Genomic DNA, 27,101 nt, shown 5'->3' with positions numbered 1-27,101 from the left:
AAAACTGAAAGCGAGTTTTCCAAAAAGAAGGCAAAGGTAAAGGGTGAACACATTAAATACTGAACATTTAAATTTCATATTTAGTTATCGAGGCGTCAGTGTAAATTTCTGTAGAGTATGTTTTCTGCTTCTTTCCTGATTCAAAACTTGTTTGGCAGCTTAGTAAAAAAGCAGTTTGGACTCGAAATAAATCATTGAAAGGGTGGCCTCATGGTTCATGGACATGGTTGAAAGCCACTATCTATGACTGTATGACAGTATTCGAGTGGTGGCGCTGCACCTTCTGTGGCCCCCATAGCACTCCCCTGCAGGTTCTCCAGCTTTAAAGCTGCCCGCAGTGGCCAAGTTCAGAGAGCAATGGCGCTGGTCGATTGAGGACCTCTCACACTCGCTGTGTGAACTCCCAACTCCATTTCAACTCCCTCGAGCGCCGGGCAGGGTCCATATGAGCCTCACTTTCAACACACACATGCATGGATGCGCACAATCCCACATACACACTTCTGAAGCTTTTATCAGTGTAGCGGTAAAACGACAGTGCTTTAAGGGAGAAACACGGGACGTGAACCCGCATGTGTAGTGCAAGTCGGAACACTGTCAAGACTGCGCATCTAGGCCAGGACACATTTCCTTTTAGTATGATTAAGAGAATAATCGCTAGAAAAAGCGTACTGCCATCGGAGCAGTCGTTTGAAAACCTCTTTTCATCACAAGTCTAAAATTCAGAATTTAATGTCGCACAGAAAAAAAGGATGTTCAATACAGGCTTTGTTGTGTCACTGAACAGGCTCAGAAAGCTGTCTGGTTTAGACAAAAAGATGAAAGGCAGGGAAATGTGACCACCAAGGCATATTCGATATAGGCCACTGACACATATTCTAATTCCAAATTGCCCTAAAGTGGTCTGAGAGCACAGTCCATTGATTTTTTTGTGAAATGTGGTCATTTCAACTCTTTTTGAAACACAGAAAATGACTATAGGGAAAACAATTTTTAAAAAATAATTTTTGGGGTTAATTAAAGTCTGTCAAAAGTGGCCATAAATTCAGCTTAATGTATTATCTGTTCACGGTTCACCAAAGATAAATGTAGGTATGATATATATGGATGAATGTCCAGCTAGATTTAACATTATCAGTTTTGGATACTACTCATGACAGAAGTACTCCATTCAATTCCAATGTGCGAATTTCTCTATACCCTGATATCTTTTTTAGGACAGGTTGCTTAAAATCATGTATATTCAAAGTGATCCTTCTCAAGCAAGAGTTCCACATTGGTCCTTATAAAATGTTATCCAACTTTCAAACATCAGAGCACCTCAGTAAACAAAAAAACGTATTTTCCCTGAGGTTATCTGGTATCCACCGCGACCCAGAAGGATAAGCGGTTTAGATGATGTATGTATGTATGTATGTATGTATCTGGTATCCATGTCCAATCCGGAAGAAGCCTGTGACGACTTCGCCCACAACACTACGCTAATAATCTTTCCTCACGCAGTTACACTCATGAACACTAGGTGTATATAAGCACTGTTGAGTTTCTTGACACATGTTTTATCTAATTTTATCTTATTCAGTATTGCGCCCTCCTCTCTGGCTATTGTACTCCGCACTTTAAAGACTTTCTTAATCTTGAATGTATTTTTGTGTGAATGTCTACAAGACGTCTGCATGAGTGTGTGACAGTGTGTATGTGTGGTAATAACTCAGGCATGGATGTCTTTGTAACTGACCCAGTGTGAAACCTATATTGTCAGTTAGTGTGTAACCGTGAGCTACTGTGTAACAAGGGCTGTGTTCAACATATCGATACAGCAATATATCGTGGATTAACCCATGGTGATAAGTGCATCGATATAGCGATGGCTGATAATATATTCATATCTTGAGCATTTTACAGCGTCCAGTACTTTGTAAATGTTTAGTAGCATTTTTACACTCTAAAATAAAAGGTACAAAACTGTCACTGGGGCAGCACCCCTCTTGTCTCTGGGGTGGTACTCCCAAGGGTACATCTCATCTATTCAAAGTACCTTTAGTCAGGGAACATAACTGTACCATAATTCATTGTACATTTTCTAAGTTGTATTGACTCCACACACCCCGTCTCGTCTCCAGGCTTTTATTTGATTGTTCTGTTTTAAAACATGAGGTTAGGGAAGGGTACAAATACATACTTTTCACCTGGATAAACTTATTTAAGGTTCACAATTGGACCTTAAAACCACTGTTGTACCTTTGAGGGCACAGGTACATTGTTCGAACCTTGACGAATGAAAAGTGTACCTGCACAGAACCTTTATTTCTAACGGTGTATGAAAAAGCCACATTGGAGAAATGGACTGGTTTCAGTCATTCCTGTTCTGTGGAGTTAGACTGCAGTTGTAGTGAGTTATTAGGTCGATATGTTAGCGCTTAACCATCAGTAGTTTGGCTATGTGTTTGTAGCACTGTTGAAACTAAATGAATTTTGTAACTGTGCTGTATGTGATCTGAAAACCAGTTTGCTGTTCACTGATTATTTTACAGCCACAGGCTCTCTCGCATGTGCATTTGCCCAAATCCCAAAAAGTGACTACTGCTTCACAGGCTTCTTCTGCCTTGATCAATAACAGTGTACGAAGTTCGCTCTTTTGCTTCTCTGTGCTCTGACCAGCTTCTCAGCTCCTTTTTAAAACTTGCCTTAGTATGTATTAGCATAGAAAACGTCATTATTATTCTCCTCAACCATATTTATTTATTCATTCATTATTACTGTAGTTTGAAAAAATGACTGTTGTACATCAGGACTGGGTTGCACCAGGTTTGCGTAACTTTACACTTAGTTAATGCTTGTTAGTTTCAGATTATCCTTTTACTAAATGTGGTTGTAAAACCAATCTGTAAGTCGTGTCTTAACTAGTAACAATTAACTAATGCGTATGTCGCTTTAACATGACGATAACATATTCAGAACCAATCTATAAACTTGCTGCCATGGAAACGTGAAGGCAGCCTGCTCTGAATTTTTCCATGGAAAAAATATCCAGCCTAGTAGAGAATGATGTGTACAAGTTAAACTCAATGAAACTAATTATCTATAGCCACTGACAGTCTATTCTTTAATATTTCCCTGAGAAAACCGAATATGCAGATTTTTAAATGACGATTTCACATTAACTGTCAGAATAGCAGCCTCAGTTTAGCTGGTCGGGCAGCTGCTGAGTCTCACTGAGCTGGATCTGTGGGTATTTAGCTTCATGCTTCAAACCAAGTTCGAACCAAGACGATGATTAGAGCTGTAAGTAAAATCACAGCGCATAGTGTTTAGAATTTTTATCTTACTTATCCAAGAAAGTCATGTTTTTAGTCTTTTTGGTGCTTTCTATGTGGTTTCTGATGGTTTCCCCAAAACTTACACCTGCTGCGGGGGAGGTGTAAATATTTAGTCACTACTAAGTTCAACATTAAAAAGCATTTGGATTTAGTAACGCATAACCCTGACCTTAGCAAACACTTACGTTACAACTACTCTACGTTTAAACTTACACAGAGCTGGTGCAACCGGCCACTGGTGAGTTTTGTGATTGTATCACATTGTATCATGATGTTTACATCATGATACGTATAGTATTGTTGACGATACCCAGCTCAATGTGTAACCAAAGACAAATTCTTGTACGTGCAAACATACTTTGCCAATAAAGCTTGATTCTTGATTGACTTCAATGACAATTTAAAAGTATGTTTTGAGTCTATTGGTTCTCTGTACAAGAAAAGACATCAAAATTACTATCTGTAGTAACTGACCATAGGCTGCAGATGTCGCTGACAAAGATAAGTTTTAAAAACACTTAGTATTCCTTTAATGACAATTTGTTGGAAATACATAACATTGTTTTCAGTGGCACCATCTATTAGAGAGAGGGGAAGACCTGTGGAACCTCCCCCCTCCACATGTACTGGGCCATAGGGTCAGCCAAGAGATAGAAACATGCTCCTGTGTGCCGAAGCACCAGCTGGCCCGTGGCTGCCCGGTTACGAGCGTCAGTGCTGACCTGCACTTGCGGTCTCCACGCTGGAGGGAGAGCTGACACCATCCGACAGGTTTTACACACTTCACTGAGCTCCTGCCTGCCATAAAACCCATTCTAAATCTGTGGCCAGTCGACACACTCCTGTCCGGGGTGTCATCTGAGGCCTCAAGCTGACTTAGTCTCCGGAACGAATCCACCCACGTTGCTGTTCGCTCCTGTTCAGGACTGTCAATCAAAAGGCTTAATATGCTATCGCTATTGTTCTTCTTTTAGGTACCTCATATGGATGTTCCATTTAATCAAATACAATTATCAAAATTCTCCCCAGTCAATCAGCCAATAAATCCCTTACCCCCCACTTGTTAGAACAAGTAAACTGCCCAGACCTGTCAGACCTCAACATCATTCAATATAGAGCTTTTTAATTTAATGTCATGTGCAGTGCACGCTCTGAGCTAGTCCTGTCATGAACTCATGGCCACACTATTATATAGAAGTGTTTGATTCTGACATCTGACACTCTTTATGACCTGAGCACCACCACCTCAACAAAGCTCATTTTCGCTAGCATCTTGTGAGGATTTCAGTGTTATGTCATGCACCACACTAGGTTTAATACTACTTAGTAGGGGTGTTCGCACTAACAGTAAATTGATTCAATTAATAATTCACTGGTTTCTGGCTGGATTTAAAAATGATTTTTGTGTACTAAGAATGATTTCATTTGATTCTATACACAGCAATTTGACATAGCAATTTGAGTCAGCGATTCACAAACCTTAATGTATGGAAAGTATTCATATAATATGATGACCTAAAAGACAAAAAATGTAATCAGTTAAATGACTTTAGTATTGGTTTTTGCAACAAAGGTGATTCCAAAACAACATGCTCTAAACAGGCTGGAAATAGGCTATACTTACAATATAAACAAGATTCGACTAATACACAAGTCAGAGATGGCATGGAAAAAAAAGAAAATCTTTTTTTTTCCTAAAAATATTAGCTGCTTAATCCTACCTTCCGCCAGCTGGATAGGCTCCAGCACCCCACCACGACCCAGAAGGATAAGCGGTTTAGATGGTGTGTGTGTGTGTGTGTGTGTGTGTGCATTAGCTGCTTAAAATGTCAGATAAATATTAGCAACATTTGCTCAGATAAATATTAGCAACATCTCCACACTGCCAATGATGAATCTAAGTCAGTGGTTCTCAACCTAGGAGACACAAAATAATTTTGAAGGGGTCACAGGGTTGTTGTTGAGAAGAATGATTTATAAAAATCTTTACAATTTGCTACAATTTGCTGCTCCGCGTTTAGAGAAGGCTGTTTAGGGCGCCAGCCCTGAGTTCAGTTGTTTTGCAAGTTCAGTACAGTTCAGTTCAATTCAGTACAGCCTGTGTGCCATGAATTTCTCCAAATAAAGAGCTTCTTTTGGCTTTTTGATGGAGAGTTAAGGAGCAAGCACACAGAGTTGTATCAAATGATTCTCTAACTGGTGCAAATGAGCAGAAGCACTGTTAGCTAAGCAGCTAACTGTACTACCTTTTATATGTGTATCAGCATTATTTGATTATTAGGTAACTACACTATTGAACACTCACATACGGAGCACTGGTTTTTTAAAGTCGGATAAAATTGAAAACAAAAGAGTCAATCTCTTTGCCTCATTTGCGCCCAGGGTTAGTTGTGAATGCTGCCTGAGCCACTAGCCCTGTAAAGTTGATTAAACAAGTTTGTTTTTTAATAAATCACAATTTGTTTAATTTGTAGCATTTAAAAACAATTTTTAACCAATGCAGATAAATCAGTGTTACTTTTTTCCCTTTACTATCGAGGAATTATAAACAATGCATTAAGAAAAATTCATCTTTACATCACTACTGCTTAGGCTAGCTCATCTTAAACACGGACATTTGAAGCATTTAAAACATGTAACAGACATTAAAGAGGTACATTCTTCACGTTGCGTGTTGGAGATTTACAGATTCTTTCAGTAAATTATGACTGAATATTATTGGAGTAGTCTGTTAGCCCTGACCTAGACAAGCAAAACCTTTTACTTCATATACACTTGGACTTCATATACAAACAATCTATACTTCATAAACATTCAATTTGTAACTATAATGCATATATGCATTAGTGACATCTTGCTAGCGTGGATTTCTACTTTTCAGTGATGCATACAAAAGCAACTGGTGTCCTAATAGCTCCAACCCTTGTGGGGAGTCCTCAGACTGCTAAATACAGCTTTATACTGAACTGTGGACACTCTGTTTAACCCTTCAAATTGCAGACTAATGACTTGTAATCAATTACTTTTTATAATTAAGTGAGTTTTATTAAGTAATCCTGACAGCCCTAAACTAATGAAGCAAACGTCAAACACCAAATATCTTTGCTACTCAACTTGGATTTTTTTTTTTCATGAAACTATTCCGTCAGTGCTGATTCTCATGGAAATATATGGATATGGACAGTTTCCACTATCATTACTTATTATGTGTAGGCAGAATTCAAACGGACGTGATGCATAATGAAAAAACGGAAAAGTACCATCTAGAGCAGCAGGAGTAGTACAAGCGTCGAGCATTCTCTGCTTCCAGCAGCGCAAGTAGCAGTTGTCCTCACTATCACTACTCACAACACTGAGGCAGGCAATTATGTTTCACAACTCATAATTACATCAGATGGATTCCCACTTCTTGGCTGAGGCAGCTGTTCAGATTCTGATTTGCAAGGCATAAACTAAATCACCAAACAGCCAAACAAATAATGTGGCAGGAGAAAAAAAAATGATTATTTGAATTATATTAGATGCGGCTCCAATGTCATGTGGTATCAAATGTAATTCTGGGAAATCAATTGTATTTTGAGCACATGCTAACTGATAAGGAAAAATAACGATTTGGAAATAGTTTTACTTGAACAGCACACACCCCCTGTGGAATCATTATCGTTGAAAATTATAAAATAAAATGGCAAAATACTACAAGACGACTTATCTCATATACCTATAAAGCCAGTCAAAAGGACAATATGCAAACATTTGAAGAGCTAGGTGTCCTTTTGATTGGCAGTACATGTATATTGAGATACATCACTTTGTAGTATATTGTTTGAAGTTAATAAAACGGCAGTATACTACAGGGTGTCTCAATATACCTTTACCGCCAAACAAAAGGACACCTTCAAATGTTTGTAACGCAAATGAGGCAGGTTTATTATGAGAAAAAACAATATTACACATGGAATTTTTCACACATGACAATATTTGTAACCTTAGGAAAAGGCCAACTCTCATTGTTCTGAGGTCAGCACTCATGAGCACTCAGACTTTTCCAGTGTTTAAATCAACAAAGGATTTGCCTGTTTTAACAATATTGCATGTGCTTTCAGCAGCAAAATACTGGGAAAGACCATTTGATGAACATTGTATATATACATATATATATACATATATATTTTTTTATCTTATCTACTGTCCTCACATGCATCATGCTGCCTATGTTCAACACGGTTTTCCCACAGGCTTTAACATCAGACTTTATCTGGTGTGGCTCATACAAGCATAGGTATCTCTGTTGAGTCTTGGTTCCTCTCAGCGTTTCTTCCTCATGTTGTTAGAGAGTTTTTCTTTTTGAATCAAGGCTGTTCTTAGTGTTTTTTATCCTCAAGCTATTAGGGAGTTTTATTCTGCCACTGTTACTAATGGCTTGCTCATTAGAGGACTGCACTCACATTTCTGGAAAGCTATTTCAGGACAATAATCTTGTAAAAAGCAAAAAAGTGCTATACAAAAAACCTGAAATAAACTGAAACAAAATATATATATAAAATTTCTGGAGGTAGCTAATAAAAGCTACACATCTAGAGAATTATGAAGCTTCCAATTGATAATTGGGTGGTATTAAAGTACTGAGAAGTAGTTTAGTTTTGCCTGGTGTGCATGACTTGTGAGGTGTGATTTTCTAAATAATGACCTTACTTCCTCTTGAACTGTGGGAGTTGAAGTGTGGCCAGCGATGCAAATCCCGGCAGCTCCATTTGCACATTATCTGATCCGCTAAGTAAAAGGGAGCTGGAGCTGGAGCTGACCCGCTGAGGCTTGTCTTACAGCGATGAGAAAAAAGCACCAAAAAACACTTCTGACCCCCTGGCACGGCAGGACAGTTCAAAAGAATGCCACTGACTTATTATCAGGATGCTCTAACGTCAGACTAATGTTCCCTGTATCCACTGCTTTTTCAAGGACAACATGTGGCCGATGTGTATTCAAAAAAGAAGACAGTCAAACAGTTTGCAGTGGTATTGCATCATTCATAGTAAAGGTCTGGTGACCAGCTGAAACAACCGTCATGAAGTTGAATAAATGTAGAATAAATATTACATGCACACTACATTGGACTCCTTGGAATGTATGGGAAAATATTTTCTTTTTGTTACAGATATATGAGACCTCAAGAAATAAGTAGAGAGTCAAAAGATGTTTAAAAAGTTATTCCTTACAAAATATGAACTCATACTCCTTGTCTTTTAAATGAGATTCTGTCTGTAAGGGGTTCTTCAAAGCACACCATAATGACTAAGTGATATGTCACAACCCTTATTCATCTGCTAGCACAAAGCAAAAAAGTGGTGGACCTTGGAGTGGTCAGGACAATGGTCAGTGCACAAGACAAGATAAAAAGCAAATGGGACTCGAAATAAATCATCCAAATTCGTTTAGAGATGAAATGTTACTTTGATGGGGACCTCAGTAATCAGTAATCAGACCTCTTATTCATAACCCATTGATGGCACGTATGACATGAATATCATCATGAGGCTATTTTATCAATTTATCTGAAAGCTTATAAATGAAGCAACAGCGTCAAGAGACGAATGTTGTCCCTGAATTTGCACCAGGCTCTGTCTTCTCAGCATAACGAGCATAACCGGTGACATTAGATAGGCATTGTTTTCATAATAAACAATCTATTTCGCTAAACTGTCTCTCTCCATAATGGCAGGATATTGCTTGTGACACAAAACTATGATTAAGTATGTAATTAGACCTATTGTATAATACTGCAATGGCATCCCAAGGTTGGCTGTTTTCTGAACAGTTGCATGAAGCTTATTGGTATGCGGAGCGCCACACACCTGGGCTCTTTTCAACAACAGACAATTTACTAGCGCTACCTCTTGTGGTTTCAAGCAGCGAAAGGAAACATTTCACTGAAACAAGTGGGCATCAAAACGCAGCATTTTCAGCACGACTCTATGTTAATGACAATGCATAATGCATCTCCAAATATCGCCCTAGCTACAGATCGCTGCAATGATTGGCACTGGAATTGTTTCCGCTAGCTTGAGTCTGTGGACCCTCGCTAATACCTCCAGTCTCTTAGATGCAGCTAAGCCTCAGCTTAGGTTAGCTCTCATTTAAAAGCAGCACATTTCCATGCCTTTGGATTCAGCCTGCGTATTAGAGAGGCCTGCTATTGGCAACGACCATCTAATTGACACTTGAGCTTTAAGCGAGAGGTCTACCACAGTGGGCCCAACCAATTAAGTGAAAAACCCATGCTGGAGAGGCGAAAGGTTGGCCCAGCTCCAGGAGCAGAAGTTCAGCTGGCGTTATCCAACTCCCACATTTAACTCACACCACATGCCAAATAACAGCCACCAACACAGAAGGAAATGTTTCAAGTTAATATGAGAGATTTGAGCAGATTCGAAACAACAGTGACCATCAAACTAACACAGGTAAACAGTATTTTTCCAGTACCAACTGAACATTTTGAGAGTAATATGAATATCAAAATTAAAAGGCACATATTCTACATTTTCTTGTATTTGATTTTTTTCCTTTAAGGTCTGCTTACAATATTTGTTTAGTATGATGACATTTTTTCAACCTCTCTGTATTCCTTAGAATTAAACAGCCTTTTTTTGTTGCAAGTGCCTTTAAGAGCTGTAGACTTCAGCTCTGTTCTAACAGGCCGGCCTGCATTGTGCCTCAGTAAAAAAGCACTAAGAGCTGAAACACTCCTTAAAACTTGAATGGGTAGAGCTAAACTGCTACAGGCTGAATAGGTGGATATACGTGAATGAGGTGGTTCTCATGACATCACAAAAACAATAAATTCAAAATGGGCTGTTTTTGCAGCTTAGTTTCCATATATGAACTGTATCCTTGCATTTTGTGTGACGTCACGCTGTACAGTCGCCGCCATTTTGAGGACTGAATCAGAAAGCGACTGCGCTCGCACGATGCCTTCAATTTGCTGTGCTTCGTGAATGATTCGCCTGCAAGACGCGACAGAAGCTGAGACACAGACCTTTGATTCAGTGTTTTCAAACTCCTGGCTTGGAGCCCCTGCACTGTATAGTTTAGTGGTTTTCTCTGCTGTTCACACCTCGTTCAGCTCAAGAAGGGATTAATTAGCTAATAATATCTGGTATTTTAACCAGGGAAATCACAATTATGCAGTGCAGGGGTTGCAGGACTGGAGTTGAACTGTTTGCAGCTCCATTAGGGGGACAACTGTTATCTAAAGGCTAGCATTGTTCACATCTGTGTTAATCAGCTGATGTTCCCATAACCTCTTATGATGACAGAGTTTTTTCCTCTTTATGCAACACCATAGGATCCTTTACCCACCCTGACGTGAAGAGCTGGTGGGCTTCTGTGCTTTTAAATGCTTTGAGAGACTCTCCAGAATAGGGAGAGGGGTTGTGTATGAGGTAAATACAAATGTCAGGAAAACACAAATTTGGTAGCTTTCCACCAGTTTAAGTGGGATCAGGAATTCAGGGGAAACTGTATAAGGATCGCAGCCTATTTTATCGACTTTGTCGAGGTAACGCTTTTTCTTTTCCAAAGTTAGGTGAGTCATTTTAGCCATCTTTCACCTCTAGTTACGTTTCGTGTGGAGCAGGGAAACCAGAAATGCAGTCCCAAATATGGCGGCCACAACAGAAAAAAATCATGTGACAGAAACCCTAGGATAGACTGGGTAGTGAATGGTATGTTTTGAAACTTTGATAAATGTTTTAATATATAATACGTTAATACTTATTTAATACTTCAAACTGCAACAAATTTCAAAAAGGTGAGGGGCATTCCTATTTCAGGGGCTGAAAATTCTGAACACAGATATTATCAGCTGATGTCATTTTACACTGTATAGTTATATTTTTGATCATCTCTTAATCTCACATGAACAGCAGACACTCACAAAGTCCTAAATAACATAAATACTGTTGGGTTGAAAGCGGAGCCCAGAATGTTCTGCCATTTCAATGTTTTTTATTGATGGCCTCTTATTTTTCATCAGTTATTTTCACAGAAAAAACTCTTTTTTGCTCTAAAACACATTATTTATACTCTAAAAGGCTAAGTTCCCAACAAGTCCCAACATTCTAGTATTGGCGACTGGCTTTATACAGATCCAGAATAAGAACTGCCAAATGAGACGAATGAACCAGTGTGACGACTTCCAACAATCACACCAACCTAATATTTGGGTTAGCTGGTATTTGTTGGAGAACACTGAGTCAGTGTGCTCTGGGCTTAACAGCTCAATCATGCCACTGTCAGTTATTTTCAAAAGCATGTGGATTTGCTCTAAAGTGATCCAATTACCTGATGGAATATCAAATGTCGTTCAATATTGCACACAACCTGTCGTGATGACAGTTAAAGAATAACTGATTAATAATTTCCATGAGCTCTAGGACTTGGCACAGTACTTGAAAGGAGATACATACACGTTCGTATGTGTGCCAAGGTGACGGCTTTTTTCGCACATTAATTTCTCCAAGCACAACAACATTGTACAGTGACACTGTACAGCCCTGCACTCACGTTGTGTAATGTCATGTTACAGGCTGTGTATTTCTTTTTGTGAGGGAGTAGAGCTTTAAAGTTTTTAAGCAGTTTGGGCGTGACAGCCTACTTTTGGTTTCTTATCTGACGTGATGAGAAAGATTCCTATCTTAAAGAGAAGCACTTCAATTAAAACCAGCTCATTTTCATCATAGCAGTTCTTAAAGAAAAAAATATCGGTTTGGTATTGATACTCAGGGTTTTAATGTCATATTGTGCCACCTTATGGGGAGTCATAGGCTGGAGGTTAGGGAGCCAGCCTTGTGACCGGAAGGTCGGTGGTTTGATCCCCTGAGCTGACAGTATGTGGCTGAAGCAAGGCACCTAACCCCCAACTGCTCCCTGGCTAGGGCTGCCCACCGCTCCAAACAAGTGTGCTTACTGGCCCCTTGTGTGTGTGTGTTCACGTTCACTAGTGTGTATGTGGTGTTTCACTACATGGATGTGTTAGAATGTGGAGGTGTAATTTCCCCATTATGGGACTACTAAGGGTCACTTAACCTTATAGTGCCATCTCTACTTTTCAAGTATTCTTTATATGTAGTACCTCATTTTAAAATGTAGAGTCACTGTCACTCATTTGAACTACATACAGTCTTTGTCTGAATATCATCACTGTCACTGAGCAGTGAATTGGAAAAGATGATAACACAATATTAAACTTTATGAATGCACAACAAAAGCAGCTTCCTTAGGAGAGGTTTTATGCAGATTCTGCATCAAGATCCCCAGTGTGGATGCAATATGAAGTTGAGCTTCTGACTAGCCCTATTTTCATAACTCACATTAATTAAAACTCGTGTCAGACCCTTCTAAAGAAACTCATTATCTCTTTTCCATAACCAAAGCACCCAGGCTAGATATGATGTGCACGAGTCTAAAAGCCTCATATATGAACTTCTTGCCACTATGGATAACACAGAGATATGAGTCTAATTTGTGCCACATGGGCTCCACAAGTACCCAACTAGTCACCGGCCAAGGTGAGCATTCAGAGTTAAAATTAACACTTAAAAAAATAGCAAAAACTATGAATAAAATTATTTTTAGTCAGTGTTTCTCATATTGTGAGGCAGTAAATCCATTTAACCAGGCCTAATTTTAAACAGCTTTCTTGAAGTTTGTCAGTGTTCTTGAAGTAATGATAATATCCACAATAAGCTCAGCATTTTGTATCATAATATGACATAATATAGCACGATAATGTTAAATATCGTCTTTTTGCCCACCCTAATTCTTGACAAAATGTGTTGAACCCAGTCAAGGCATCTTGAACACCAACAGTAGCAGTTTTTTTTAATTCAGTTAAGCTTTCTAGCCCTGCCATGACCACAATACAGCAGCATTGCTGCCAGTTTCAAGAGCTTTGGCCATTGTTGTGGATTCTCCTTTCATTTTCACATCCTGTATCTGCACATTTTCAACATCAACAGAGAGTTGCCCATTATTATAGTGAATGCCACACTCAATCTATGGAATGGAACACAGTGAAAGCTTATGACATACCAAGTGGTTGATATACACTATGGTCACAATATTGTATGTATACAAACCCAATTTAAAAAAAGCTGGACAGTAAAGCAGAAATAAAAACAGAAAGCGTAGATTTATAAATCTATTTCAACCTGCATTTGAATAAAACAGTACGAAGATATGTAATGTATTACTTCACCAACTTCATTGTATTTTGTAAATATACACTTTCTGAAATTGATGCCTGAAACACATTCCAAAAAAGTTGGGGCAATTTAAGGCTATGAACATTGTGAAATGTTCAAAAAACATCTTAAACCAGTGTTTGGATCCCAAAGAAGCATCCAGGAAAGGCCTAGTTCTTAATAAGCAAGGATGGGTTGAGGCTCGCCACTTTGCCAAAAATGTATCAACAAAAAAACCAACATTCCTCAACTAGGCATTGCAAAAAATTTGGGTACTTCACCCTCTATGGCACAAAAAAGATTCAAGAAATCCAGAGAAATCTTTGTGCGTAAAGGAAAAGGCTGAAAACTACAAAAGAATATCCATGATCTTCATCCCCTCAGACAGCAGTGCCATAAAAAACAGTATGTTTTTGTGATGGAAATCATCACACGGGCTTGGGAATACTTCACTGTCCTTAAACAATGTCCATCACGGCATTGACAAATGCACATTAAGACTGTACAACAGGAGTGCATAGTTCAATTTCTGGAAGGAAAAAAAAAGAACCATCCATATTGTTACTAGCATAAAGTTCAAAAGCCAGGGTCTGTCATGGTATGGAAGGGTATTAGTGGGTAACCTGCACTTCTGTGAAAGCACCATTAGTGCTGAACACATTTTGGAGCAAAATATGCTGCCTTCAAGATGCCATCTTTTTCAGGAACACCCATGTTTGTTTTAACATGACAACGCTAAGCCATATTCTGCACTTGTTACAACAGCATGGCTCCATAATCAGATAGCAAGTGCTAGACAGACCTGCCTGCAGTTCAAACTTGTCTCCATTTGAAAACTCAAAATATAACAACAAAGATTGTGTATGGTTGCACAGCTGAAGACAAAAGAATGGCCAAAAAACTACACTTTCAATTCAACTTTGTAATTCAGATAAAGAGGAAAACTAACGCATGGCCCCAGCTGTTATCGGTGATGATTCATGTATCGTTGCTTCAGTGATGTGGTACCAGAACATTCACTTAAGAAAAGAAAAGACAGCAATACGAAATCCAGCGTCAACAACCATATGGACAAGTCCTTATGGGATTTCTTTGTAGTGTGACTGTGACAACTGTGTAATGATTGTGGCATGTAATTTGCATCATGCTAATTGCAGTCTGTTAGCTTTCACTTCTTGTTAGCAAAGTTAGCCCAGTGGCTCCAAGACACAGGGCAGAGGCACAGTGTGAAATCAGCCACACCCGATTTTAAAATCATGTGCAATGTAGAGACTTTGGTCAATTTAAGTAACTGTCACTCACTTGAACTATGTTCAGTCTCTGCTCACTGCCTTTTCCTGCGCTTTACAAAGTAATATATTGTCAGATCTCCCTTAACTGAGAAAAATAGGCTAGTTATGTAATCTTGCATTGATGTAACTAGTTCTGCCAATCCAGCTGACACAAAGCACAATTACAATGTAATTAAAACCTGACACAAAATCTAAAGAGACCCAGTGTCCCAGTTTTTGTCAATAATGGAGGGAAGGGTGCTATATGTTAATGCATATGTAAATAAATCACCACGGATGAGCATTCAGGCGGTTGCTATGCAACCACTGCCATGCAGAGACAGTTTGTGGTAGTTTGGCAGATGAAGTGCTTAAACTGTTACTTGCAGACTTTCAGAGCAGATCCGCCGCATCTGTGCTTTTCTGAAGAAAAAAAAAACCAAAGACTCTCACTCTGGCCTATTTAAAAAGTCTCATGCGGGTTAAGTATAGCCCAGTTTCATCATTATTATGGCTTATGAGAGGAAAGGGGGACCCTTTCCTGTTCAGATCATGCAAGCAAGGAGTGTGAACTGAAGGGTTGCCTATTGGAGCTTGAGATATTTGTCCGAACCTGAAGTGACCAGACTATTTACATCAGGTTTGGACAACATTTTGCAAATATTGGTCTCAGTTTGACGTCAGTTATTTTATCCTTCCTCTCTGTTTGTAATGTAATCTTTAACCTAGTGTAATTTTGTATAACAGTTATCGGATGTAGCTACAAGATAACTGATAACTTTGCAATTGTCAAGCTACATTCAGGTTCAAAGAGAGGTTTGTTGGACTGCAGCTGGGTTCGGACAGAATTTTGTTGGATTACGTTCAATCTGGGACAGGATTCTGTCACACTACAGTCAGGTTCAGACAGAATTGAGTTACACTTAGGTTAAAGCAGAATTCTGTTAAGCTTCAAACAGGTTTAGACAATTTTGTCAAGCTACAGATGGACTGGAATCTGACGTTTTGTTGGGCTATGGTCAAGTCCTGGCAGACTTTTGCTCGGCTACGACAGAGTTTCTTCAAATTCTTGGAGGATTACAGTCAGCTTCAGATAGAATTTTGTCAGATTACAATCAGGTTGGCCAGAATTTTGTCAGACTACATTTAGATTACGACAGAATTTGTTGGGCTGCCGTTTGGACTGATTTTGTTGAGACGCACTCGGTTCTTCCAATTTTGTTGAACTGGGACAGAAGTTAAGTTTGGATTCAAACCTTGGTACTGCGGATCAGGTTGAGCTGGTCCCAAGTAAAGAATGTTTTCAGTCTATAATTAGGTTTAGATTTAAACTTCATACACGATTAAAGGTCCAACACCTGTCTGTCTGAAACCCATCAGAAGAGTTTTTGGCAGTATTTTAGCACTGACATGTGGCAGCATGTGATTCTGTTCTTAATCATTAGTGCTGGTGAAAGGGCTTCTTTAGATGGCAAAAGAATGACAGTATAAATGAAGGGTTTTGGATTTTATATAAGTGCCCAATTTCAAGCAGGATGCAGCAAATGGCAGCCCTTTGAAAAGACCAACAAGCAAGTTGTTTTGTCATGCAGTTTAAATCAATTCTGTGCTAACACAGTTATCAGTTACCTGAATCACTATTGATTCCCCTCTGCCTGTTTCAATATGTCAACAGCATGCTTCAGACTGCTGAAAGACCGACATCTATTTTTAGGTTTGATTATAAAACAGAATTACCTGAGTTAGAAAACAAACACTAAAAATTTTGTACTTAAACCCGCCACACTGAATAAATAGGCAGTATAAATTGGTCTCTTTATACAAGGTTTATTTAACCAAAGACCATTAGATCTTATTATGTACAAGATTTTATTAATTTATTATTGTTATTTCCAATGAGAATAAAACAGAATCTCCATCAAACTTCCTTTCCAATAGTAAATCTGTGTGTCTGTTCTACTGAGTGAATCTGTGTGGGAATCTGTCTTTTAATTAATTGCTGTGAATCATTTCTTCACGCCTCAAAACGCAGAGAGATGCAAACTCCAAAAAACCTGAATCGCATCAACGACGATCTGGTTCAGCCTGACGCCCATCCCACTCTCTAATTACTTTGAACATCATTAAAAAGCAAGCTGAGCTCCTGCTAATTCGAAGTGCAGCTAAAAAGCACTTATTGCATAACCAATCATTTGCAAGAAAAAGACAAAAACAGGGCAGTCTTGAGACAAAGACCTCACAGACTGTGGAAGCCGAACCAAACAGCCCACATATCGCCCTCCCCCCGGGCACGAGAATTGGAGGAGTTGGGCAAACTGAAAAGCCCCATTAATGCCACACGTTGTGGCAGCTAGTGTATGCCCTGCTGCCTGAATGTGTCAAAGCCAGAACTCAGCAACAGAAGACTCAAAAAGCACAGCAGGATGATATCTCTTGTCTGTCTATGGCCACATTCCTGCCAAAGAGCTGCAGAAGGCCTTATGCAGGGTGGAAAAACAGTCAGTTCCAGTGCAGCAATGCATGGTGGGTTTGTAAATTAGCAGCCTATTGGGTTAGGTCCACAAGGCCAGTCGTGACTGTGGGGGAGAATCTATGGGGGTAAACAATGGACCAGGAAGGGGTAGGGAGTTGCCTGCGGGGCATCTGCGAAAAAGGTTTACGCGATGAAGTGCATGCATCCTGCAGGGGACAACCCAAGGGTTGTTATAAAAAGGCAGGCAGAAGGAGCCCAGTGGATCAAAATGAACCTCATACACTGCCACAGCAAAATGTACTTCATTTATTCCTTTTCAGGACTGTTTATATCTCTGAATACCAGAGCAGTGGGGTGCGCACGAGGTGAATCCTATCAGATGGTCGAAATGCCTCAGCAAGAACCAATTTCTCTCCCATTCCATCTGGCGATCCTTTTAGATGGCCATAGATAGGGGAGACCTCCTCCACCTCACTCTCTGAGCTCCTGCATAGTCCCCACCTGGGCTTAAATTAGGGTATCTGTCTTGCTTGCGTGCAATCAGCGAAGCAAAGCCCAATTCGACAGCAGGTCATGACCAAACAGACACTTTGAAATCAGCACAAGGATCTTATCCAGGTCCACGCTGAACCCAGACAGCACTGCTGAATACTAATAAGTCAAATAAGAATAGCATCTTATTTGTCTTTCTTGCAGCTACAATGTGAGTTCAGTGAACGATTGACACAATATTATGTTTCAGTACAGTGTTAAGCTCCTTTCTCTGCTTCGTACATACCAAATCACTTTGTGTTTACCTTTAAATGGGGTATCAGTGTGACTTCCATGTCATGCCAGCACCTGTTGCATAACAAAGGCTTGTTTTGAATTCAGAATTAAGTTACCCTTTATTAATCCCACAATGGGAAAACTCACCTCCGCATTTAACCCATCTGTGCAAGTGAAACACCCACATATACACTAGTGAATGCACACACACTACGGGGCAGTGAGCACACTTGCCCAGAGCAGTGGGCAGCCCTATCCACAGCACCTGGAGAGCAGGTGGGGGTTTGGTCAGTTACCCTTGCTCATAGGCACTTCAGTCATGTTCTATCAAGTTCAGGGGATCGAATCGGCGACTGTCCGGTCACAAGGCTGGTTCCCTAACCTCCAGCCCACTTTTGCCCCCAAACAAAGCTACTGGTCAGTACTAGGTCTAAATAGTGTTATATTATAAAATATGTCTTCGCCATAAATACTATGGAAAAGCAACATTTAAAAAAAGGAGTGAAGCAATTTACAAAGATAATCTGTTTTCTAATAGAGTCATTTTTAATTGTAATTATGGAAAAGTTTAGGAGAATTAAAGCAGTAATGACCGTAATTTTGCCTCCAACAGCAACATGTTGCAAAAAGGGACAAAAGAGAACAGCTGAGAGCTCTTTCTGTAATGTTTGTCAAGGTCACCTTATACACTGGTATCAGGTCCTGTCAAAGAGCAGAATTAATGCTGCTTATAAGACATGATAAATATTTTACAATTACATTAATTGTCAATTAAGTCAGTTATTCATTAATTAACAATATCATTGTTTATAAGGATGCATGATTGGAATTGGTAGATTTTTTTTCTCCAAAATATCGAGCAGTTTATTAGTCATTTAACCTGATCTGTGCTGCAGTTTTATGATATAAATAAGCTAAGTCAGGTAAGTGCACCGTATTTAAATGCTGCTGCTAGACCTGCAGCCAAATACCAGAGCATAAGTATGCATGAGTCATTGTGCTAAACAGCCAACTGCCTTTATTTGATTCATATTTTTTAAATAGGCAACTGATTGCTTGCTTAAGAATTTAAAATGTCAGTTTGGCACAATAAAGGACAAATAATGACATTTATGTTCTCTTTGGCATGTTATCTTTGGTTAATCGTTGATGGAAATGTGCTAGTGTGTTCATGTGTTCACTTAACCCCCACAGTGTGAGTTTTAGATTTAAAAAAAACAAAAAAAATTAACTAACAAACCCCCCCCCACAAAAATCAGCCTTCAACTATTTGACTGTAAAGAAATCAGAATTGTACATGGCCTTAAAAATTCACAACCTGTGCATCTCAAATGGTTTAATTCAAATGATTATTCATTAATCCCAAGAGAAAAGCCAGATTTAACCTGTAGCAGGCTAGTTATTGCTGTCATTTTGCTATGTAGTTTAAATGTGATGACATAATTACATAATTAATTACATGCTTAGTTTCATAACAAATCCCATTTACAACTGACTTACATTTAACTGGTATGAGTCTGTACTTTCAATTTTTTTCATTTGCTTTAACATCATAAAATGACAAACGCACTGCAAAAATGTAAATAATGTTTTTTTTTCATCAAATTCAAATAATGATAATAATATCTAACGTGGCAAAAATGTGCCAATTACAAACAACCATCTAGAACCTGCATTTTTAACAGAATTGCTCTGCATTTTTCAATGAACAACTACAGAAAAAAAAAGAAATTCTATTTATACACAAAAGTATTTATGACATGCTGTTGTTATTGCTCATGATAACTTCTAGGGGTTAAAAAAGTTGTGCGAAAACTCAAGTCGGAAGAACTTTATCTATATCTGAAACTCCCTCCCAGCTAATATAATCTCCACTCCCTACCACTACAATTCTCTTTGATGAGTTTTCACACCCCACCACGTCTTCTCCCTTTTCTCCCAAGACTCCTACACTCCACTCCTGCACCTCCACTAAGCCTGGCCTTCTTGCACAAAGTACAAGATGCCCAGAACTCTAACGCAAGTATATTTCTGCAGTTTTGTATTTAAAGTGCCTCAATCCACAATTGAAGCTGAAGGCTTGTGCTGCACTCACAAAATACAGGAATGAGCTGACCTCTAAAACACGACTGAATAATGTATAAATTCACAAAACACAACATAACAGATGTTTAAAGATTGACTCAATACACTTGGCACAGTAGGAGATGCATCTTGAAGGCCATGATTAGGCTTAATTCTTGTCCAGGAAATGAGCCCCCATTAAAGAAACAAAAATTCAAGAAACTGAGATGTGGTGAAAGTGAGATGTGGCCTTTCAAGAGCTACAGGTATGCTGAGCAAAAGCTAGCCCCAGTCATAGCATTTATGTTCCTTTTTTTTATTTATGAACTAGTAATGAGAGGTAAATATAACCAGAACTTTAGAATACAGAACTCTCAAAAGCCCATGATTATATACTCCACTCATTTTGTCACCTTTTTAATTTTTTTATGTAAACTCAAACATATATTTGTCAGCCCCTCAGTTTAAACAAAAAATGGCTCTTACATACGGTGAGTTCAATACAGTTTCGAGCCATTCCTTCATATACATGCTTATGCCTGGTCCCACCTCAGGCACTAATGGTCCATACCGGGAATACTTTTAAATATCTTTACACTGGGGCCCCCGAGTGGCGCAACCGTCTAAGCGTTGGCCCTATCATCAGGAGATCGCGAGTTTGATCTCTGGTGATGCTACAGCCATCCGTGGCCAGGAGTCCAAGACAGCACAATTGGCCTTGCTGTCTCTGGGTGGGTCGGATGGCCCCCCTTCTCCCCCATCACTCAACGCGGGCGTCTGTTAGCTGGCGTAACAGAAATGCCGGTTGGCGCTTTTCCTCCAATGACGTTGCGTGAGTGGCAACTCAAAAAGATGTGGTGGCGCTTCACAGGTCTCAGAGGAAGCCTGTGTTAGCCTTCGCCCTCCTAGCACTGGTGGTATCGTGTGATTGGGGGAGTCCTAACTAGTAGGTGGAACTGGAGATGACTAAACTGGGGAGAAAATTGGGGAAAAATCAAAAAAAAATCTACATTAATAAAAAATTCAGTTGCTGTTTGCACTCATAAGAGCATGGCTCAGCCAATCAGAATTCAGAACCAGAACTATCTGTTTTGTAAGCGATATTTTGACGGGCTGCATCCTTGATATTAGGCCTGTTGGTTAGCAATTAATCACTGACTAATGACAGCTGGTTATTTTTCAAAAAAAAGAATTTGTCAAAATCTGCATCCCTAGTTTTAATATTTGCTAATGCTAAACATTAGATTTGTGGGCATTTTAAGATTAAACATGATGCAGCTTTGTGCTTGAGTGTTCAGCCTGTGACTGTCTGTCTCTGTAAAGAGCAATTATAAAATGAGACAATCAAAAACCTTATAAATGAACAACGTCCTCACATTAGAGGTTTGTGTCCACAATATAAAAAGCAACTTCAAAGCAATATGGGCACCAATTCTTTTCTTTTGCAGATATTGTTTAACATGTGGAACCTTAATATTGGCAGAAATTATGGGTGATTGTCTATATGTGGCTGCTTACCTTCCATAACATAGACAAGGGACCCCACATCTCCCTCCTTAATGATGCAGCTCTCTTTGTCATACTCCACCGGGTACATGCAATCCACTATCTCCTGAATCTGAGACAGCTCCAGGTTCTTCATAAAATCATTGTCCAGAATCGCTTCTTTGATTAACTCCTTGGACCTGTAAATGAAAAACGAAATATGTTTTTATTACCAAATAAGACATATAATGAAAGGCATAATAGAAAATGGAAGTCTACTATTGTGAGGGAGAATGAAAATAACAACATTTCAGTGATATTAATTCAGTCTCCCAGACTGAATTCAATCGACTTTCAACCAAGCCAAGTGAGATGGTTCACATCCCAACACTTTAAAAAAAAACACTTTTAACGCTTTTAAAAAGACTCTTCATGTGCTACTTTAGTGGCAAAACCATTTCCAAGGATGGGACCATGAGCCAGAGAAGGTGATCTTCTAGAAGAAAAAAACATCACAGAGCCACCCTGAGATCTAGACTTTGTGAATGCAGTCAGAGACGCCTCTCATCAGTGGATTAATCATTCATTACAGAGTTAGGGCAGTACTGAACAGCAGCCCCAGTATTGACTGAGTGCCGCGCAGCTCAGTTTCATTGTGCATCAGGAGGCCTTGGCATTACTGCGGCGAAGCAGTATTCAGAGGCGCCTTTTAGAAGCCACTATTTTCTGTCCATGCTCTAGTTGACTTTAATTATCTTATTATGCCAATAATGCAAGCGAGAGACTCTCCGTCTGCCTGAGAGAAATCAAACCACTTTCCTTCAACGATAAGATATTATGATGTTCTCTGGGGCCTGCAAATAGAACATCTGCTTGAGCGAACCTCAAGCAGAATACAAAAATGGGTGAAGCCCCGCATAGATCGAAAGGGTGCATGGATTAGGGATGCACTGGTATGGAATTTCCGGACTGATAACTGTAACCAATAATTAACACCTTGTTGTGACTGAGACAATTTAAGATTGCAGTTTAAGATTGCTAACAAGTTTTCAGTACTGTGTGCTTTTATTTTTAAACTTCATGCCACTAGCACAACAACTGTCTTTTTGGACCAAACTATGAATATTTTTTCCCCTCTTTGAATAAAATATGCACTTACTGAATACAATTTCCAAAATTCTATCATTCACTTCTCACTCAGTCTCAGCTTTTGGCGAAACTGAGTGTTTCTGGAGCTCAGATTGCAAATGCTGACATACACTTTTACACAACTGTTACTCTTAACGCCGAAACCTAACATGGAAATAAATGGCATGCCTGTCACAAACACTACACTGGACAACAATCAAAGTTCAAAACATGACAATGGTTATGGAAACAAACTGAAGATTGAACATAACACTGTTGTCGGAAGAAAACCTTGTATCTCCATTTTTGTCGTTTTTTCAGTTCTTGACATAGTTTGAAAATGCCTGTTGCCCTTTATAATGTTTGTAAATTTCATGATGAATGGGCTAAAAGAAATGACCCAAAATTACTTGGTAAAAAGTCTGGTTCCTTTGACTTACATTAAAAGTAAAGTATGTTTTTTCCTTCTCCTGTAAAGTTATCATTTTTCCGACAACAGCGACATGCAAATAAGTTGATCACAACTGATTCCCACCTGGCTAAAGTCACTCTGTTCTACAAAGAGGGGTCACTTTTTGGGATAGTCCATTGACATTAGGTGTGTTGTGGACAAGAACTTGAGAAAATGATGCAGACCTGGTAGACTATCATCTACCTTTATTCGTGTCCATTTTTTTTTTTATTTATTTTTGCTAGATTAAGTACTAGATATTTTTGTTTCTATCACTCCATTTGTTCCTGTGGAGTGCTAGAAACAAAAATATCTAGTACTACACCATTCTGTTTTATGATGTTTTTCTTTTGTTATAAGCTTTTGAAAAAAGTTTTCCCACAAAACAGTGTTTAAAGTTTTTCTCAGTTGCTTAAACACTTTCATCCATTTAACAACAGTTAACACAAGATACTAAACAGGCATGCTGGCCAAAATAATGCATTTTCTTTGCAAAATGGTCAAACCTCCAAAAAACACTAAACACATGACACAAAATCAAACTATTCCATTAAAAAACTGAATATTCGGAGAGTTAATCAATTCAATCAGCCACTAAACACCGACCAAACATAAAATACAGATTTCAGTTTCACAGGTTTCAGCCTTCATCAGTGCTGTTTGCTTATTGTTCTATCAGCTAAAACGTTACTGTAAAGTTTTGGAAACCTGCCAAAGTGTAGGAATATCACAATGTGAAACCTATTCTTTACCTGATATACATATTCCAGAGCAATGTACAGTATAAGCCCAGCAAAAAAACAAAGCATAAAAAAGATTCCACCCAAAATATTTAGAAACCCATATACATATACTCCCTTTTTCTGTTTTTCTATACTTCTGAAACACAGGTGCAAGTGCTGGAGGGCAGCATTGTCCAAAATAATGCCAAGTCTTCAGCCTGAGAATATCAGTAAAGGGACAGACTGCAATAAAGTAAAGGGAGCTCAAACAGCAGGCCTCACATTCAAACCAGTTTTACAGTGAAATTCAGACAATTTACAGTGAATTTACCAGTGAAATTCAGAACAATTATAAACCATGTCATCATTGATGGCAAGGTGGAAGAAAGACCAAAGCCAACTCTATAAAATGACTGAAATCAGTGAGAAAAAGTTAACATACTTGCAAAAGGACATTTCTGCTTTGCTAAGAAAGTGACAGTGAAGGTTAAGTCAACCCTCGTGTTGTTATATGTGTTTTAGCGATGGAGAAAAACTGCAAATGATCAACCACAGAACAATAAACTAATTACAATACAAAACAAAATGCACAGCAAATAATTCTTTACTGCTTCACAGATTTATACAAAATAGTGGATCCACTTTAATGCTACAAATTAACTGTTGTTAGCTTTTCTTTTGTGACTGACAAAGTGATAATGGAATCAGTGCAGTTTGAGACACATTTGCAGTGTTTGTTAACTGTAAACCATTGTGTCAATCTTCATGTCTCTGCAGGGAGGTGTTTGAAGAGTTTTAAAAGAAAAAACTTGGTAAAAATGCTTGTTGGTGATTAAATAAACAAAAAAAAATTACTATAAGAAGAAAAGTGTATATCTTCTGATAAAAACAACTACTAGGTTGTTGTCTCACATTCAACTGAACAGAACATAATATTTAAATTTCAGTCAACAAAGAAGTTTAATAACCTTGAGTCCATTTAAATATGTAAATGTAGAATGTTTTTGGGGGGGCAAGGGATTTTTATCTAAATTTCTTGAACATTTTTCTTGACCAGTCCCATCACACAATGCTACCCAGCTTAGAAGGAGAAGTCAAGCACGTGCTTTCTCAAAGTCACACGAAGCCGGTTACTGCTTCTTTTTAAACACCTGTTAACGGATGAGAACACTAACTTCAACTAACGGATGTTTGTGTTGACTTGCAATCGGTCTGGGTGATGATGAGAAGGCCCATCATGCGAACCCAGAGAAAGCAAGGTCAGTTATGCTGTCGTGGACTCCTTACCACAGATCACCATCACCAGACATCGCCAGGGATCAAATTCGCAACCCTGCGACAAAAGGCCCAACAATGAGACGGTTACACTACGTAAGTACAGTGAGTGTTAAAACTCAAAGTGATGCTAGCTGCCACATATTCCTATACAGATCACTGGACTGATACATTTAAAACCCAATACACTGGATCAGTAGCTGCACCAATAATAACCTTACTAAACGAATCAGAAACTGGTCAAACGTGACTGATCCACTTTCGGTAGTTTTTTAGTCGAACTCATTTATGTTAATGTACTTTGCTACTATGAAACATGAGTGCCTTAACAGAGCATTGGTATCAGATCAGCGCTTGTCTGCTGATACCCTGAGTTCATCTCCAGAATCGGTGTCAGGAGAGAAGAAATTGTCTCAGTGCACGCCTAGTGGACACTACAATTCTGTTGCTACCTGCTGAAACCTTGAAAAACTTCCACACAGCTCATAGTTTCATTCTGCAGCAATAAGAGCATCACATTCAATGGAAAGTCCTGTAAAGAACCAATTTAAATGAGATGTGCACATTTGAAGAAAGCTTTTAAAAGAACTTGCACATGATGTAGAAGTTCTATCCCAACTGAATGCTTTTCTTAAACCATATGTTAAAGCAAGACATTTAGGAAACCTTAGTTTTTATAAGACAGTCATTTCAGCCTATTTATCAACAAACTGTGTATCTGCCAAAGCTAGGATAAATGATTTCTGTATGCAGTGCATTAGGAACCCTCTCGCTTCCTCACTCATCCAGGGCACTAAGGAATAGTGAATATGAACTCGAAAAGTGTTAGCCTGCTGAGGCTGAGGACACAAAGTGTCAGTGCTTTGCTCCCTTTCACAGAATCTGTTAGAACAACAGCATGATCAACAGCATGATTTCTTTTTTTCACTACTGCCCTCAGACTGAACTGAACGCCATCAAGGCTGGTAAATAAGAGCAGTCATGGTGTATGTTATCCAGCATAGCTGAGCTGTATTAAAGTTCTAATGAGTTGCTCGTTAATGACTTCATCTTTGCCTGCAGCTGCAATAAGAGCCACAATGGGTAATAATATGGAGATACACTCTTAATTAAGATGTGATTATGAACATGCGATTCACTGCAAGTATCATACTTATATCTTTGCTATCCAATTATGTTACCACAAAATGGAAAGTTGACCTGAACAACTCAATATGCTTGGAATTAACAGGAGATGTACTGAGTCACCCACCACTTTCTATACTCAATAAAGAGATCATATTCAGACAACCTACTATTTTCACACAGACTCCAGTAGGCAATGAATGACAATAATGGGAACCAAAAAAGGAAGATAAAGCACTGAGAAGATTAGTCTTTGAGAGCTTCCTTTGAAAGTATTAGAGGGTATTGTGTGACAAAAGCTCAGGTTCATTTAATCAGACTAAAAGAGCCACTGCAAATGTAACAAACAATGGCACTATTAGCACTATGGGTGGTATTACAATCTCATATCTGGTGTAACCCACAGTATACAGAATGGGAAAACTTACTTTAACTCAAATGCTCTATTCCTTGTGTGACTGTCTGTCATAGATCAGTCATAAAGATTAACCACCATAGATCATGCACATCACGCCATATTTTGAATGGCAAATCACACATCCGTAAATCATTTATCACCGCTGTCTTGCTGAGATTACGCTCTGAACCCCAGCTCACATACTAAACTAGTCTGACCTAAATGAGTGTTCACTGGTGATTTATGGAGCTACTCTGCGTCCAGGCAAGTGCCCAACTTTTTTCCTCATTTGTCTAGTTTGGCTCCTCTGTTCTGAGATTCTGAGATACCTACTTGGCGCTTGGATTACAGCCAAACGTTTAAAGTGAGGGGTCTGCAAAAATC

At 38.9% G+C, this 27,101-nt stretch overlaps 1 protein-coding gene across 2 annotated transcripts in view; it reads right to left on the bottom strand.

Moving 5' to 3' along the window:
• prkg1b (protein kinase cGMP-dependent 1b) overlaps positions 1 to 27,101 on the bottom strand; it is a 165,958-nt gene that overhangs the window by 126,537 nt on the left and 12,320 nt on the right. For both annotated transcript variants that reach the window (XM_036572204.1, XM_036572203.1), the window contains exon 2: positions 21,653 to 21,819. In XM_036572204.1, coding sequence (XP_036428097.1) covers positions 21,653 to 21,819 — 167 coding nt within the window. The remainder of the gene's footprint in view (positions 1 to 21,652; positions 21,820 to 27,101) is intronic.

Source organism: Colossoma macropomum, unplaced genomic scaffold (assembly GCF_904425465.1).
Source record: "Colossoma macropomum unplaced genomic scaffold, Colossoma_macropomum, whole genome shotgun sequence".
NCBI classification, from domain to species: Eukaryota; Metazoa; Chordata; class Actinopteri; order Characiformes; family Serrasalmidae; genus Colossoma; species Colossoma macropomum.
The sequence above is the reverse complement of the archived record's forward strand: the minus strand, read 5'-3'. Positions and strand labels throughout refer to the sequence as shown.